Raw genomic sequence first — 16460 nt, 5'->3', positions numbered from 1 at the left:
GTAGAAAATCAAATCCTTCCAGTTTGGATGATGAGTGTTTCCGATGCAGCAACAAGATCTGCTGCTGATTGTGTCGCTCTGAGATAAGCGCAACATTAGCAGCATCAGCAGCATCAGCAAAATTTTCCGTAAGCGTACTTACGGAACTAGTTGTATGTGTGAGACGCCACACAGAGCCACATCTGAGGAAAGATAGGAGATATGAATAGATACGAGCCTCTCTTAGGCTCCGCACTGCTCTACAATCTACAGGGACACACAGAAGACGCAAGCCAAGCCGGTTTTCTCCTACTCTTTTATTTAAATTTGTTCAGTATTGGAGTTTCATGGTCCAAATAATGGCACAACACTGCGTTACAGTTTCTCTCTTTGGGTACAACCGACTAACACAGACGTTAAAATTATTCCTCTAAAAATTGGACTAAAGTACACACAGACACACAAAGTTTCTTACTCTGTCACAGGCGCCCAGCACAAAAACTATCATACACACAGAAAACACACTTACTGCACACATTGATTCACCAAACGTCTCTCTCAAACACCCGTACAAACACACACACAACATGCAGCCACCCATTCACAATAGAATACATTCTGAGGAAGAAGAAAACAACAACAGTCAATTATACACTTTAGAGCATTTCATTTCATTTTTTCAATAACACTCAGTTTGAACAGTGCCCACCTCAGACGGGAAGTCGGCCGTACCATGACTTGTTTGTGTGGCAGTTATTTGGCAAGGCCTGGAACTTTGCGCCTGGAACAACCGTATGCTTTTATCTGGGGAACCTATGTGATGATCGTGTGACCCCACTGACATTTGAGGTTATTGCTAGAGAGATTCATTGATTCAAGGGGGGATTTTGATTGGCTAATTGCCATGCAGGACCATACTTGTGGTTTTGCGACCTTAAGACCATCTATTGGAGATATTTGACACAACATTTTTTAATTTAGCTTCCTGTCTCAGTGGTTTCAATTTGGTGCACCATGGAAATAAAAAGAAAAGGCTGGCCCTAACCAACTTTTTGTTTAAATCTAAGCAGATGTTGTTGATCCCAAATAGTCCCCAAGGAAATGTTGGCATCATTTCTCCAAAAAAGTTGAATGCCAAAGCCTTTTGAAATTTTTTTGCATCTGTTAAGCGCAAGTGATGTTGAATCCTTGCAACTGTTGTTGAGAGTTGGATGGTATATTAACTAGTCTTAAGAGTGAAAAATAAAAATATCAATTGGAAACAAAGGGAGTGTTGGATGGGTCAAACAAACAATGGGCTTTCACCCAGGAGACTGCTATTGTCTTGTGCAAAATCTGGAGTTAATGCTTATTTATTAACCAAATTAATTAATTAAGTGAAACTGAAACCAGGGGCAGAGTAGCAAGTTTAAAAAAAGACTAAATAAAATATCAAAGACTTGTAGTAAATGGGCTTAATGTTTAATAACTAAGCTTTGACTTGACACACTGTGATGTTCCTGCTGGTCGGTTAAGTTTCATCTTTCAGCCAAAGCCTGCTTCTTAATGAGCGACACAGCACACAGATAACGTTCACTGGTCTACCACTGGTTGACTTGCTGAGAGTGCTACGGACATTGAGAGGATTTGCCTCTTATCTCTACATTCACCTCCACACCGACGCCCCAGTCATAACACATATATGATTCCCAACTCCAGTCGCAATGTGCAGATTCAGAGCCCCTCGTCAATACATGGTTAACAATTTCATAGACATATTAGTAGTATCGGAAATGACACAGAAACATTTAGTTGGGTTATAACGGTAGAACACAGCATACAAACTGTAATTCCCGTTTAATAGAAAGCGACTTTCTATTAACTTTCTATCTGGGTAGATGCGTATATTGTATTTGTTTTTAGAAACAGACATATAGTGTCTGTATTTAAGTAGTGCCATCATATAAGAAGCTTTAATAAAGACGCTTCTTCTCTCTGGCAGCTGTACGACATGGATGGGAGAAGCAGGACTAGCAGGACGATTTGAGTGATCCATTGCCGACACAGTTTTTCATTAGTTTAATGTACGAGATGCTGAAGCTTCAACAGAAAGGTTGTTTCTCACTGTGTGTGTGAACGAGACTTGAAGCTCTACTGTTACTGAGAGAAAGTGGGATCACAGCAAGCTACAGAGTGCGCGAGACACAGCTGTCTTTCTCTCTTTACATTTGAAAACAACACACAAAAAAAAAGTAACAAATACGTAACTTAGATCTTATTTTTTTTCTATAGTTTACAATATAAAATTCAAGTGCAATTAAAATTCCAAATATTAGTTACATCACATACATTTCTTTCTAAAGTAATAAGCTGTCTCTTGCAGGTAGTTTATCTCATCTTGTTATATATCTTCTTTTTTTTATTTAAAAAAAATTACAATATAGACTTTCCGATTCACCCCATTTGATCTCCGCCCTCTGAAGGTGGAATGATTTCTCCACTTTTCACATTTCTTTCAAATCATCTACGTTTTAAAAATAGGTTTTAAGTGCACCGATTGTTTTTCTCATCCCTGTCTCTTGCACATCGCGACCAATGACGACATCCAAATTCAGAATACATCCATGTACACTATATGGGCCGATATGTCTCAACACAATGCGCACGTACACCCGTGTCCAAACAAACGCACACATCTGCACACCTGTGCGGTGTAAAGCTGTGATTTGGGCCTCTGCAAGTTCTGACATGTTCAGTATAAATAGAAAAACAAAAACAACAGCAACAACACAGAAAACCGAGCAGAGCGGAATAACGTGAGAGGAGTTATTGTTGATAAAGGAAGTCTGAGGAATGTTGGGAACTTGAGCAGAAAGTTGCTGAACAAAAAGAGGTGCTGAACGAGGGTTTGACATCACTTTCACCAAATACCACTTCATGACAATATCCAGCACAAGCTCAGCTTAGCTTGACATTAAAACGAGAGGAAGTGGTTAGCCTGACTCTGTAGAAGGTAGAAAGTAACAATTTCTTTTGTGTGCCAGTAAGGACCAGTAAGGACCAAGTGGTCCCGATTAATTACACAATATGCTACATGTTAATTACTGACCTTCAGCTGGTGAGCAGATTTAGTTTCCCTCTGTGTACAGTCTTTATGCTACGCTAAGATGTCTGTTGCTTCATATTTAACATACAGACATGAGAGTGGTATCAATCTGCCTGATTCAGCTTTTCAGCTGGTCGCTAACAAATGTGTTGGGGAACTATAATAGCCATTATATCATCTGAAAATACAGGTTTCCTTTCAAATGCTTAAAGATTGTTTATCCTCAGTGACAATGTGTTGCTTTAACTGGACTCAGACAAATGAAGTGAATGTTTGCGAATGTTTGTCTGACAATGTGCTTTATATATATTCTTTGGATTTTGTTGAAAGATACTCATTTTGTATTCAATATTCAATTACAACTTGCAACAACAATTAAAACCTTAACTGAAATGCCATAATACCAAAACTAAGAAAAAGGTCAAATTAAAGAAACAATATATACACACTAATATATATCTTCTTATGCTACGTTATAAAAATATTAATACCGGCCTGCAAAAACCCATACAGGTCAAACCATACATGAAAGGTTTGCCTGATATCAGAGAATATTTGAGATGTCACACGTCGTTTCCATCGTCAGCCAGACATTTTCACTGAAACCAATTTTCTGAGGGATTGTTTTACCCCGAAGCATTCACTGGAGACCAACATTTTGGCGTGAACTGCATTAGTTGACGCTGGTGCGTCGCCACGCCAGCATACTGATTTAAAGAGTGGAGTGAAAGGTGTCAGTGAATAGTGTGTTAAGCTGATTAAATGGGCTAAAGATGAGGAAAGGCATCATGTGACTACATCGAGGAAAAAAACGACAAAATGAAGATTAGTAATAGAACGGGTACATTAACGCATTGATCCAGGCTGAGAAAAATAAACAGGGAAAGGGGGAGGGACCATTTAGGTTAATGGGTTTGGAATGACGAGGAGCTTTAACAGAAAAGGGAAGGGTCTCAGTCTATTTGTACGGCCTCAGGAACCTTGTGACTTTGGAGCGCAGCAGCTTGATGAAGGAGCGGGGAAACATCTCTTTGGACTCCTGTGCCGTATACCTGAAGTAGTTCTGGGGGTGGGCCAGCACGTCAAACAGGGCCTTTATTAGCTTCTTGTCCTGTAGGGAGGACAGACAGACAGAGAGTCACCCCACTAGACCAATCATGTGAGGTGAGTTAAAAGGCCCGCTGATGTGTGTACCTTCAGTATCTCCTGGTGGTTCTCGGAGGCATAGAGCCTGCCATCTCGCACAATGTCCTCTATCAGCTGCTGGTAGTCCTCTGGAACACAACAGCTTTTATATGTAAGTATATACCGTGGAAGTAGAAGGCAGTACAAAACTTATGATTGTCCATGAGATTTAATCCAACGCGAGTGTTTGTGCTTTTAAAGTTGACTCACCATCGTAGGTAACGTACGGAACTTGGAAGCCTTTGCCGCTGTTTCCCTCGTTGGACTTAAACTGAATCCAGAGCTTTCGAGATCTAGAGGTGAAGGCGATTGGCCGCTCATAGGTCTGACACGTCTCATAGGTAGTGATGGATGTGGGAAGGGCTGGAAGAATGGAAACATGTTAGAATAGTACTTCTACACTTGTGATTCAACAGGACAAAGGATGTTGTTACACATTCAGGAGCTGAGTTCAGTTTATTTTCACAGGAAAACAATGCAGAACCAAAATATATCACTGAAAGCCCCATGAGAAAGTTCAGTCTGCTTGTTGGTTAGACGTGTAGTAAACCCAAGGGTAGGGGCCTGTGTACTTCTACCCTTTGAGAAGGCATCTCTCACCTTTAAGATGAGGAACACAGTTCACAAAGAGGCTCCTTTGTGTTTGCTGCTGCTGTGTGAGGCGTGCCCTCATGCAGCTCAGGCAGATACTGGAGAGGTTTTGTAAGGGTTCTCTGCAATTTGTTTGAAAATCCTTGTTTTCTCCTGTATGGTATATAGGTAGGGGTTTCAGTATTGTTTATCTTTATCTCGATAGGTAAACTAAACTATTTTCCAGTTAGTTGGGTTTTTTGTTAATTGTTTTGACCTTTGAGAACCTGACCTGAACTGAACAACCCACTATACCACATGATTGAACCACCTTACTAACTGACCAACCCACTTCACTACCTGACTGACTCTCTATGGCCAACCCTGCCACCTGGCAACGAACATGTTTTGAACTAACTGAGTGACATGCAGACTAGGAAAATGCAACTCATTCATCTGATCAGTTATGTTTGCCTTAAAATAATCATGACTTGTTTCTTTACCGCTCTTTCTCATGACTAGCACGTCCCCGCACTCATCCTCGATGGGGAGGAAAATCTCTGGTACCACGATAAGAATCCGCCGCTTGTGGGGTGGGTTGATGGTCCAGACACAGTCCACGTTGGATGGGTAATCTCCAGGGTAGTTGGGAGACTCTATGTAGCCTGTATATTCTCCCAGCTCACCTCCACACAGCTGGTCTGAGGGCAAAACAACTGAGACGCTTAGCAATATACCTTCTTTCCATACAACAGCGCCATTTTCCGAAAAATGATGGCTGAATGTATATGTTGAGCAGTGTTACTTTTGCAGTGGGAGACGTTGGTGGCTCCATCAAAGTCAGTGGTTGTGTTTCCCGGGCAAGTGATGCAGTAGTTCTGCCCAAACTCCGACTGGTAGGTTCCCCCTGGGCAGCGGATACAGCGGTGGGTAGTGGAGTTGTAGTAATGTCCAGGAGCGCAGTGCACTGAGGAGTAACAGGAGGCATACAGGTTAAACGCAAAGGTTCCATCCCAGACACATCACTCAGCTGTGCAATAAAACTGTTGACAAATGGTTTGTATCAATGCAAACGAAAAATGGTAAATGGACTGTACTTGTATAGCACCTTTCCACTAGCCGACCACTCAAAGCACTTTAACACTACATGACATCATTCACCCATTTACACACTGATGACAGGAGCTACAGAGCCACCTGCCCATCAGTAACTAACATTCACACACTGCAGTTGCAGCTATAGGAGCAATGTTTGGTTAAGTGTCTTGCCCAAGGACACATGCGGGTTAGCCAGCCCTGGGATCGAACCGAGACCCCTCTGATTGGAAGACAACCGCCCTCTCCACTCCCCCACAGTCGCCCAAAATCACAGTGGAGATAAGGGTGGGGGTACATACGTTGCATATGAACCCCCACCACTATCTTTACATGCTCATGTATGCGTTTGTCCCCATAAACGTAAACGTAAGGAAAGGAAAAAGAGATTTCCTTGGAGAGAACGGTAGCCCCGGCCCCATTATGAAATGGTAGGGGAAACACTGAAAAGTAAGGGGATAACTTGGTCTCAGATCTGAGGGGAACGTGAATGTGTCTTCATGGGTTCAATTAATCGTGGTTAAAAATGACATCTACTTTGCACTTGCTAAGATGTTTCTGTCCAAACCAGAACGGAGTGGCGCTTCGGTCCTTGCTAACAAGACTTAAAATGGATTACTGTCCTGTCACATATCATACACTGGTATGCTCAGTTTTTTAATCCTTGCCAGTTACAGATAAAAAGTTGTGTACAGGAGAGACCTGGTCAAGACAGGCAGCAACACAGACACACATAGTTACAGATAGAAAACTGAATAAGAACAAAAAGTTAAAGAGGGGTTAATTTAATAAACATTGACATTTTTGGGAACCTGCCTTTATTTCTTTCATTTTAGATTGAAAAGCAGTAAGTGGTATCAGTGGACCATCATTAGACTGTATGTGGCGCCCTACATAAAATTGACCAACGAGGGGATATTCTGTGGCCTACTCTGATAGTTTGAAAACAACATAAGTTTTGTCTTATCCATATTTAGAATGAGTCTCAATTAAAAAAGGCTATTTTGAACAACAAAAGCATTTTGATCTATTGCCTGCACAAATGTTGACGCCCAGGATTATATCACAGTGTCAATAGTATAGAAGTAAAAGTTAGCGTCCAACATATTTTGGCCCAAATGATTTATAAGAAACAGTTGATCTAATACAGAGCCTTGTGGCACACCTTTGCAGAGGGTTGCAATATCAGAGGATAGACCGTCATATCGGATGCACTGAGATCCTTAAGGTATCTCGTGAACCAAGCGACTGCTTGCTCTGAGAGCCCTGAGTTGAGCGTTAAAACCTCAACTGTGTCAAATGCTCCAGACAGATAAATAAATAGTGACGCATAATGTTGCCTCTTGTCAAGAGCAACAGAAATGTCATTTACCACTTTTAGTGCAGGTGTAAAATAGCTTTGTGTTTTTACTGTCTTTAGGTCTGTTGATAGGTTGATGAATTAGCATTGGTGTATAAGACCTCCCTAGAGCTTCAAGAATTTTAGTGAGTACAAATAAATTTAATTATTTAAAATAGCTGGGTGATCACTTTTAAACATTGGGAAAACAAAGGCAGATTCCATTTCTTTGGTATTTCCAGGTTTTGACAAGGCACTCTGAATAAACTGAGTAAATATGAATTTAAATAAACTTGGCCCAGTATTGGATACTGTAGAAGAAAGATGAAGCAGCCAAACTGTGTACAGATGTGCATATTAAGATGCACACAATACACATTGTGTCATAACATCGGACACAAAGCCTCACCTTTGGCCTCACAGTCCCTGAAGGACACTGATCCCTCATACTTGGTCATGAGACCTCCTCCGCAGAGGAAGCAAAGGACACGGCCTGGTTCTGTCTGGTAGGAGCCCAGCTGACAGGGCTGGCATGGATGGAACCCGTCGGCGGAGAAGTGGCCCGCTGGACACTGGCCTGAGTGACAGAAACAAGAAAGTTCTTATTCTCTCTTTTCCTCTGCTAATGTACCTGAGAGCTTTACGTCCCTTTAAGACACAGCATGAATATGGGAACTGAACAATTTCCGAGAGTTTCTTATGAGTTAATTTCTTCATTTCAGCTCTGTCACTGAACACACCAACATGGTCTGTGGCGCTCTCTTGTGGCTACAGCCCATGTTCACAGTGCATGAACAGCCACTGGGTGGGGCCAACGCAACATCTTTTTACATCCAATGAGCATGTGTTGTCCATGGAGAGAATACTCCTTTTATTGCACATGCACAGCAGTTCTGTAGTTTTAAATGAATTCAAATTAGTAAAAAATCCAGCAATAAAAGAGATTAAAGAGGGAAACAAAAGTCAGTATAAACATCTAATAACCTACAATGGGCTGTAGACCCAATTTGAAGAATCCCCTGCTGCTTTATATGATTATTAATAGAGAAATAATTTCAGTACGGTTGAAGGAAGAATAAAAGATCTGAGTTTTTAAAATGATTGTGATGATGGCATGATGAGTTACCTCCACACTGAGACACGTTCCTGGCTCCGGCAATTCCCTGTCCTTCAGTACTGGGACACGGCTCACAGGACAGCTGACCCCCCGTGTCCTGGTAGGTCCCGGTGGGGCACTGGACACACTGCTGCTGCTCCCCGCTGTAGAACGTCCCCAAGCTGCAGCTCACTGAGGAGAAGGTTTGTAGAAATACCTTCGGTGATCTTCCTCATCGGACAGGCCACTCACTCAACTAGCCAAACTGCAGACTCACCACACTTGCCGTCTCGGAGGACTTGTCCCGTGCTGCAAGCCTCGGCTCCTTCCAGTACCCGGGACGGTTTCTGGGCCACCTCGTACTCCGTCCCAGAGAACTGGATGTAGAACTGCTGCTTGTTGATGGACTTCCTGAGCGTTCGCATGGCGCTCTGCAGCTTCTGCTTCATCCTTTCCCGTACGCAGTCCACATTGCATAAGTCTGAGGCAAACATTGGTGTTCACCAAAAAACAAACTGACCAATTGATTGATGAATCACATAACATGTTATGCGTGATTCTCTTTGTGCCAAATGAATGTATATTGTTTTATTCCAAGTAAAGAAAAACCAAACAGGTAAGAGATTATTCAGGTAAACAGGTCAAACATCCCACCTGAGGCTTCCTCCTCCTTCATCTCCATCTCAAACTCGGCCGTTATGTGGGAAACCTCTTTCGAGGGAGATTTGCGTCCTCGTCGTCGCTTCTTAGACGAGTCGCACTTGAGGTTAACAAAAGTTACATGGCAGTCGTCGGTGCAGGGGAACTGGCCTCCTGAGAGGAAGAATCTGTTTTTTAGAAAATGAATGACAGTGTGTGTAAAACACTTGGTAGCAAAGTAAAATCGGTGTACCTTGTAGGCTCTGCCTGGATGATTCTCTGTGTTTCTCCTTGTTGCGGGGTCTCAGGTGACACTTGGCATCTTTGATCTTAAACCGGGCCTTCTGTTTGATGGGCGGGGCCAGCGTGTCTGGATTCATACACATCAGAAGCAAAAGGCTGTTAATCTTCATGACTACAGGTGTGTCAAGTCTACATTTGTATTATCCTTTACCCTTTCTCAATTGCTTATGCAATATGACATTTTATTCCCCATTGAAGTGAACATATGATATCATTTTCAGGTTCTAAATTGTATTTTGTGTTTTCTACAACAAAATGTTTACATGCGTTACAAAAACACCTACTTTTTCTCATACCTGTGATCATCCTCTGCACTAAAACGCTCCGTTTTAGCTTCTGTTTCTTTAAGGCCCTCTCCCTAATAAGGCCCAGTGGGACCTCTGAGTCCCAAATAATGCGCAGTGTGTTTTAATTAGTACATGTGGTGACCTAAAGATCCTAAGCTGGTGTCCGACAATATATTAGCTTTTTTAGCAAAATTGTTAATTCATTCATCATCCGATATCTGTGTTGTACCCCAGAAATTAGACTACAAACCCTGCTCTGAACTTTGATGGGGATCTCGTTGTCAGACTGACAGTGGAAGGATTTCTATACTGAGGTTCATGTTTAGCCATCTTTCGCCATCAGTGAACCGTAAAACCCATTCCGGCTGCAATGGAACAATTCTTGTGTTTGTTCAGAGATTGTTGTGAAAAAGGGTGTATAAGGGTGTATATTGCTACATGACTAACCCAACTCACCTGTTTGTACCTATTACTGTTATGTACATATTATTATTGTTATTTTATCATTTATTATATACTTGTTGTTTACCAGGAACAGGTTTATCACCTTTGAATGTTTTGCTCATTACATGTATACTTAAGATCATATTATCGTCACTCTATGAGGAATTCCTCAGGCCTTCCATACCGGCACAGGTGGGTAAGGCCGTGGTGGCGTTTCTCTTCTGGGGAGCTTTCCCAAGCTGGACGGGCACTCCGCAGCTCAGCGTGTAGCTGTTCTCCGAGTCTGTTGGGAAACACACACACACAGACTGCAGCGTGAGAAGACACATCAGACATGGCGATGAGAGCTTAGGGAGGCAGAGAGGAATATGTGACCTGGACCTCACATTCCATCCCACGTTGGAGTTGTATGAGTTTTGCCCTTGGCGATGGGCTGAACACGCACGGTTCTGAGGATTAATAAGAACTTTATTGACTAAACTAGATGAAAGATCTATGAATCCTTTTTTCTATCTTCATGCGCACAAACACAAAAAGACACTTTTCCAGTAAGGAATGAGGGATGAAATCATAAAAGCGAGATGACTAAATAAGAGCCACAGCTGAATAAAGCCACAGGAATTTACATGGCTCTCTCCCTCTGAACTTAAGACGCTCTCCAAAAAGAGAGAAAAACAAATATTTCACTGGGTGCCTGATAGCTATCCTTCATTCTCACACCGCGCCGGCCAAGTTAAACGGAGCAAAGGCCTCGCCGCGGAAAAAAGCAGGCTGCATTAAAGAATGTAATCAATTAGCAGATGTCTGTTAAGTACAATGGCAGGAGGATAGACCGGGGCTGCCCGCCAACAAGAGAGACCAAGAGGACCTTGCGGTGAGAAAAACACATCAGTCTGAATTGAGAGCCCCCCGAGGATGCAACACATACAGGGACAAAGAGGGCGAGCGCCCCCATCGAGCATTGTGACATCTAGACGGAAGGATGGTGAAGCTGCAAGTGTGAGCCATCACCACCAGAGGGAAGCAGCATGTGAAGGAAACAACGGCCGTTTTAGAAGGAATTTCAGCAGCAGAATATATTTCATCTGCTGGCTCTCCAATTTAAACGCCACTATGTGACTTTCCTGATTCATAGAATGGAAACCACAGTATTTCTTTGATGAAGTTACATAGATAAAGAGAACTCCAAAATATTCAGATACTCATCTTTGTTTTTATATCTAATGTAATCTCCTTTACACCCTGACCGCTTCCACCTACTGTTATAGAATACCTATCCGGATCCTGACATCAAGGTCCCAAATGTGAAAAATACTATGAAAAAAAAAGATTGCTTTCCTTTATTAATATATTCATTTTTAATACATCAATTAAATTGAGATATGGATGGAAGAAAGAAGATTCAAGAGATGTGCTGAGGCTGTATTATCTAGATAAGAGCTGAAGATATTAAATCTCGTACTTGGTAAGCATTGAATGATGCAGCTGAATTCTAAAGCTGTCGCTGGTACATTTTTCCATAAATTATTCCCATCAATCACTTACAATTCAATGTTTAGTTGTGTCAGCACTAATAATGGTTTATACTGTAAATCTACAGATAGTCAGCTTGGGAAAATATGAAAGCTGTGTTAACACATTGCATTTGATCTTATTGAGTAATAACATGAACTGTTTGGGCATAAACTATGCGTGTATGTGTGCGTGTGCCCTTGTACCTGCGAGGAAGAGGGCGTTGGAAGGGCAGGAGAGCGAGCAGACCTCTGCCCCTACGCTCTTGGTGCAAGTCAGCTGGGCTCGCAGTGCTGGCTTCCCATTAGGCAGACACTTCACCGCCTCTGAGGAATACAAAGAGTCACATCACCACGACAACCACCTGAACACACACATGTGCACTTGGCCACTCGGCCTTACTCGAGGAATCCACTATGCCTGCAAAAAGGCAGACACAAACACACACACACAGAGCTGGTGCCTACCAATGCAATCTTTCTTGTTCCAGTGGAGCTTCTGTCCAGGCGGACAAACACACTCATAGCCCCCCTGAGTGTTTATGCAGCCGTACTCGCAGCTTCCGTTGCTGATGCTGCACTCATCAATGTCTGAAGCACAACAGCAGGAAGCGTTATGGTCAATGTGTGTATAAATCCTAAGAGGTTGTACTAACAATCATAAGACATGACGGGGAGGAAAAAAAGTGAATGACAGACATGTGAGGAACATTGGTAAAGTAATAAATAGCATAAACTAACATACTATATATATATATATATATATATATATATATATATATATATATATATATATATATATATATATAGTGTTTTATTTGATTTTAGAAAAAAATGGGGGGTTGCTTCAACTTCATGTCAAAACAAGAAAAAAAATGATTTACTGTAATGGTTTAAACTAAAAACATTCATGTTTAAAAAAAGTCAAACACAAATCATCCTGGTAGAAGATAATAATTACATCATGCAAAAACCTTTTCAGTAATAAAAACAGGAGCAAAAAACAATTAGAAAGAGGTTACTTTACTGTCTTTAGGGGCAGCACAGCCCACGGAGGCCTTTCTGTGTGGGTCTGCATGTCTGAGTCTGCATGTTCGCTGTGTGTCTGTGAGGGTTCTTCCCGGGTTCTCTGGCTTCCTCCCACACTGCATGCTCTGGGGATCAGGTCACTTGGTGACTCTAAATTGCCCATAAATGTGGGAGTGAATGTGTGTCTCTGTGTCAGCCCTGTGATTGACTGCCTTCCAGTCCCGGGTGTACCCATAGGATTGTTGAGTGTGTTGAGTTTATGTGTCAGCTGCTGTGACGCTTGCGCCACCTTTCCATCGGTGACCTCAGTAGTAAGACCAGAACACACACAACTGTACTGAGCAACAGGTGTGTGACCAGCAGACAGACCAGGAACACATTACACACACAGACTCACACACACACACACGGCTGAGTCAAACGGGTGAGTCGGTGTGCAGCGGCGGTGACGCGTTTGAGCGGCCTCTCACCTCCACAGTGAGTGAGGCCGTACAGGATGTGGCCCTTGTGGCAAAGACACTCAAAGCTGCCAGGGTAGTTGACGCAGATGTGGTCACATGTTCTCTCAAAGGAGCATTCATCGATGTCTAAGGTGAAAGGGGAGATACAACAGGTGAGATATACATGAGACAGTGATCTCTGGAGACATTGTCCTAAGAGGACAAATATATGACAACCCTAAGTATGATAACAAATATTTTGATAATAAGGCAGACAGTGTCTAATGTGGTCCTGCTTTGCATAACGATCAAATACTTTTGATGGTATCTGCATCAGTTGAATATTAGATATCAGCTGAATATTTTAGCCTCACAAGCTGCCGATGCTCCATCAGCGGTTACGGGTGTTGGATTTAAAACACGTTAATGGAATCATGAATTTAGCTGTAGTCCAGGTTCAAATCAGCCCACTGAGAGCTCTGAGGTTTTGTCCCGCTGGACAGGAAATAAATAGGAAATAAATACATGAGTGGCACACTAAACTAGGGAAAACGTCATTCTAGAAAAACAGTCAGAAGAAACTTTACTTGCGTGAGGTGGAGCCAGCTCACATTCACAATAATCTGTGTCCACGTGTCTGTGTGTGTGCGCCACTGAATATTATTAACTCATCAGGAATGAAGGTCAGCGCTTTTCAGCTCACCTAGTTTATTTCAGGCTGTTCCTCTGGGCTTTACAGGGGCTAAAAATACGACATGTCATAATGGAGTTTGTCAGGTCGAGGAAGTTGTTAAGGTTCTCGAGGTTGGCTCGGTAAATATTCCAGGCATCTTTTCCGCGTGTTCACCTAAGCTAAACTCTGCAGGTGTTGAATTTGGAAGGAGCACATTTGAAATAATATCTTGTATGATGTGATCCTCTGTGAGGTATTGATGAAGGGACAAGGAGATCTCGACATTTAACTACCTGCTGACACACTTTAAGAAAAAGAAGGACCAACTTGTGGAAAATGCTTATGCAAATATGGGAAAAGATTCATCTTTCTGCTTTGGTTTCTGTGGCCGTTATGGCAAAGTACACTGGAATGTATTACTAGGAGTTTATATTTCCTTCTAAGGTCACGTTGAAGACAAACAGTCCAGGAGTCAATGGATTGGCACTGACACTGTAGTCAGCAAACAACACTCAACACCTCTTTATTTAAGACTTCAAAAGCAGCTCTTGAGATGCACAGTTGATGAGACACATCAAGAAAATATGCGTGTCTATGTCTGCTCTCGTCTGTTGCAACAGGAATCTGCCTTTAGATGAACAAACATCCCCACTGATAACACAAGGCTACTACATTTACTGCAGATTCAGCATGGATTTTTCTCCTTTAAGCATTAAGCAAACAGGTTAACGGGGTAGAACTATTTGTATATTCAAAACTCCTATTGGGTCTATAACTTCAGCAGATGACAGCAAAAGAGGAGCGGTCTGACACAAGATGGTATTGTTGCTTATTTGTGATTGATTATTTGTATTGCAGTACATATCAGAGAAACAGTAGTCCTTTAAGCATTAAGTGGAATATGACAATAAAGTCAGGACAATATAAAAATGGGAACAAAAGGAATTTCAGCATTTATGTTGGGTTCAAATACAAATATATTCGATTGTGTCAGAAGTTGCCGACGCCTGTAGCCCCCCCGAGCCAGGTAATCACCAGCCACCACGACTGTGCTTGATAAAACCAGTACTGACTGCTGGGTGACACATTGAGAATCTGTGTAAATGACAGCTGCCCATCACTGACCTTGGCATGTCCGCTCATCGGTAAGTAGTTTATGGCCTTTCTGGCAGCTGCATTCGAAGGAGCCCACCGTGTTCCTGCAGAAGTGATCGCAGCCTCCGTTGTTCTCCTGGCATTCGTCAATGTCTGGAAGGAGAAACAGAAAGGGTCTAAGCTTGTGTCAAAGCTCAAATGGGTTATAGGCAAGACCCGCCAAGTCCTGTTTCATAATTTTTCATAAAAAGTATTGCTTTTGCAAATTTTCTGTTGACATACACTCTCCTTTAAACTTTTTGCCGGCTTTTCCACATTAGGTGCAGTTTCTCATAACGGTGTGAGTACTGGAATTGAACATTTAGTGTCTTTATGATCTAACAGGGCTCCAACAGGCAGCATGTTCATTGTCTCAGCCCATGACATGCTGGTTACCTGGAACTATAGGAACCAGGCTGCTTGTAGAGAGAAAGAGGAGACGTATGCTGTATATTAATTAAGGGTGGCCAATGGCCAAGAAGAGGGCTGATCGCCTTTATATCTTTCATCAAGAAAGTTGGTACAAGACTTGAATATCAACTTAAGCATCTTTCAACTCTTTGTGATTATGGTTAGACGTTGGTGATGTTAACCTTGGTCTTGATCTTATAAAAAGAAGCATGTTCCTTGTCAACAAAATAGCAATTTCAAACATATTTAGCAAGCATTCATTAATAGCACATGACTCTGGTAGCTATAAGTTTGCGGTTTTCATTGTTTATCTTTTACAATCGCATACTGTCTTTGCCTTTTGATTGATTGTTGCAATAATTGTAAGTTTAATCGACTTTATGTCAATAAAATATGAAAAGAAAGTAAAGAAAGTAGTGGGGAAGCACAGCGCGTCAATAAAATCCCTTGTTCTACATGCAGGCCTGTTAGGGCAAAGTTATTTTTTAATCCTGCCAAGAATGAAGAGGTGATACCAGTTCATTTTCCTCCCTTCAGATTGATTCATTTCTCATTTGTAGTTACCATAAAATGCTTTGTACCCTTAACTTGTGAAAACTACTCTAAAAAAACAATTTGGTTTTGCGCCTTATTTCTCTTATGTATAAAGTCCAGATACGTGTTTATTCCATTTGTCACTGGGAAAAACACTTTTTCTAGAGGGGGAGGGATCAGGCTGGAAAGACTCCCACTGTGTAGAGGTTGAAGGTGGAGGAGGACAAGGAGAGGAGCAGGAGCAAAGACTGAAAGTGAGAGGGGACAATAGTCTGGCAAATTACACAGGCTAAGCCCTTTTTGATTGGCGCCCAAAGTGCTGAAAACTGTGAGGGATTAACAGCTAACCTCTTGAGCTGGGGAATAAGTCCAGCAAGACACCACCGAGCATTGGGAGAGGAGGGGAAAGGGGGAGAAGTTGGAGGAGGAAGGTGGAGGAGATTAGATACAGAAGAAGAGAGAGGAAAATTGCCTCTGAAGTGCAGTCAAATCATTCTGGTGTACAAATGTAAAAAAGAGTAAAATTCACGTTCACAGGCTTGTTCGGAAAAGCGAGTTCTGATACAACACAATCGTAAATACACATCTTTAACCCAACGTCACAGGAGATTAATTCAGTCACCACAGTTCCACGGTGAGCACCCAAGATGAGTGAAATATCAATTTGTAAAATATAGTCACAATCTCCCGTATTTTCTTGAGCAAT

General features: G+C 42.0%; 1 protein-coding gene across 3 annotated transcripts in view; it reads right to left on the bottom strand.

The window, feature by feature from the left end:
* Nucleotides 1-277: 277 nt before the first annotated feature.
* Nucleotides 278-16460, bottom strand: part of scube1 (signal peptide, CUB domain, EGF-like 1) — an 87568-nt gene continuing 71385 nt past the window's right edge. For all 3 annotated transcript variants that reach the window (XM_040173981.2, XM_078101119.1, XM_078101120.1), the window contains 15 exons: nucleotides 14801-14923; nucleotides 13033-13149; nucleotides 12002-12124; nucleotides 11741-11860; nucleotides 10207-10305; nucleotides 9242-9358; nucleotides 9004-9162; nucleotides 8627-8830; nucleotides 8380-8541; nucleotides 7663-7830; nucleotides 5625-5786; nucleotides 5323-5520; nucleotides 4460-4612; nucleotides 4259-4338; nucleotides 278-4175 (listed from right to left, as the gene is read on the bottom strand). In XM_040173981.2, coding sequence (XP_040029915.1) covers nucleotides 4023-4175; nucleotides 4259-4338; nucleotides 4460-4612; nucleotides 5323-5520; nucleotides 5625-5786; nucleotides 7663-7830; nucleotides 8380-8541; nucleotides 8627-8830; nucleotides 9004-9162; nucleotides 9242-9358; nucleotides 10207-10305; nucleotides 11741-11860; nucleotides 12002-12124; nucleotides 13033-13149; nucleotides 14801-14923 — 2138 coding nt within the window. In that variant the 3' untranslated portion in view covers nucleotides 278-4022. The remainder of the gene's footprint in view (nucleotides 4176-4258; nucleotides 4339-4459; nucleotides 4613-5322; nucleotides 5521-5624; nucleotides 5787-7662; nucleotides 7831-8379; nucleotides 8542-8626; nucleotides 8831-9003; nucleotides 9163-9241; nucleotides 9359-10206; nucleotides 10306-11740; nucleotides 11861-12001; nucleotides 12125-13032; nucleotides 13150-14800; nucleotides 14924-16460) is intronic.

Source organism: Gasterosteus aculeatus, chromosome 4 (genome assembly GCF_964276395.1).
Source record: "Gasterosteus aculeatus chromosome 4, fGasAcu3.hap1.1, whole genome shotgun sequence".
NCBI classification, from domain to species: Eukaryota; Metazoa; Chordata; class Actinopteri; order Perciformes; family Gasterosteidae; genus Gasterosteus; species Gasterosteus aculeatus.
Note: the sequence above shows the minus strand (reverse complement) of the source record. Positions and strands in the feature narration are given on the sequence as shown.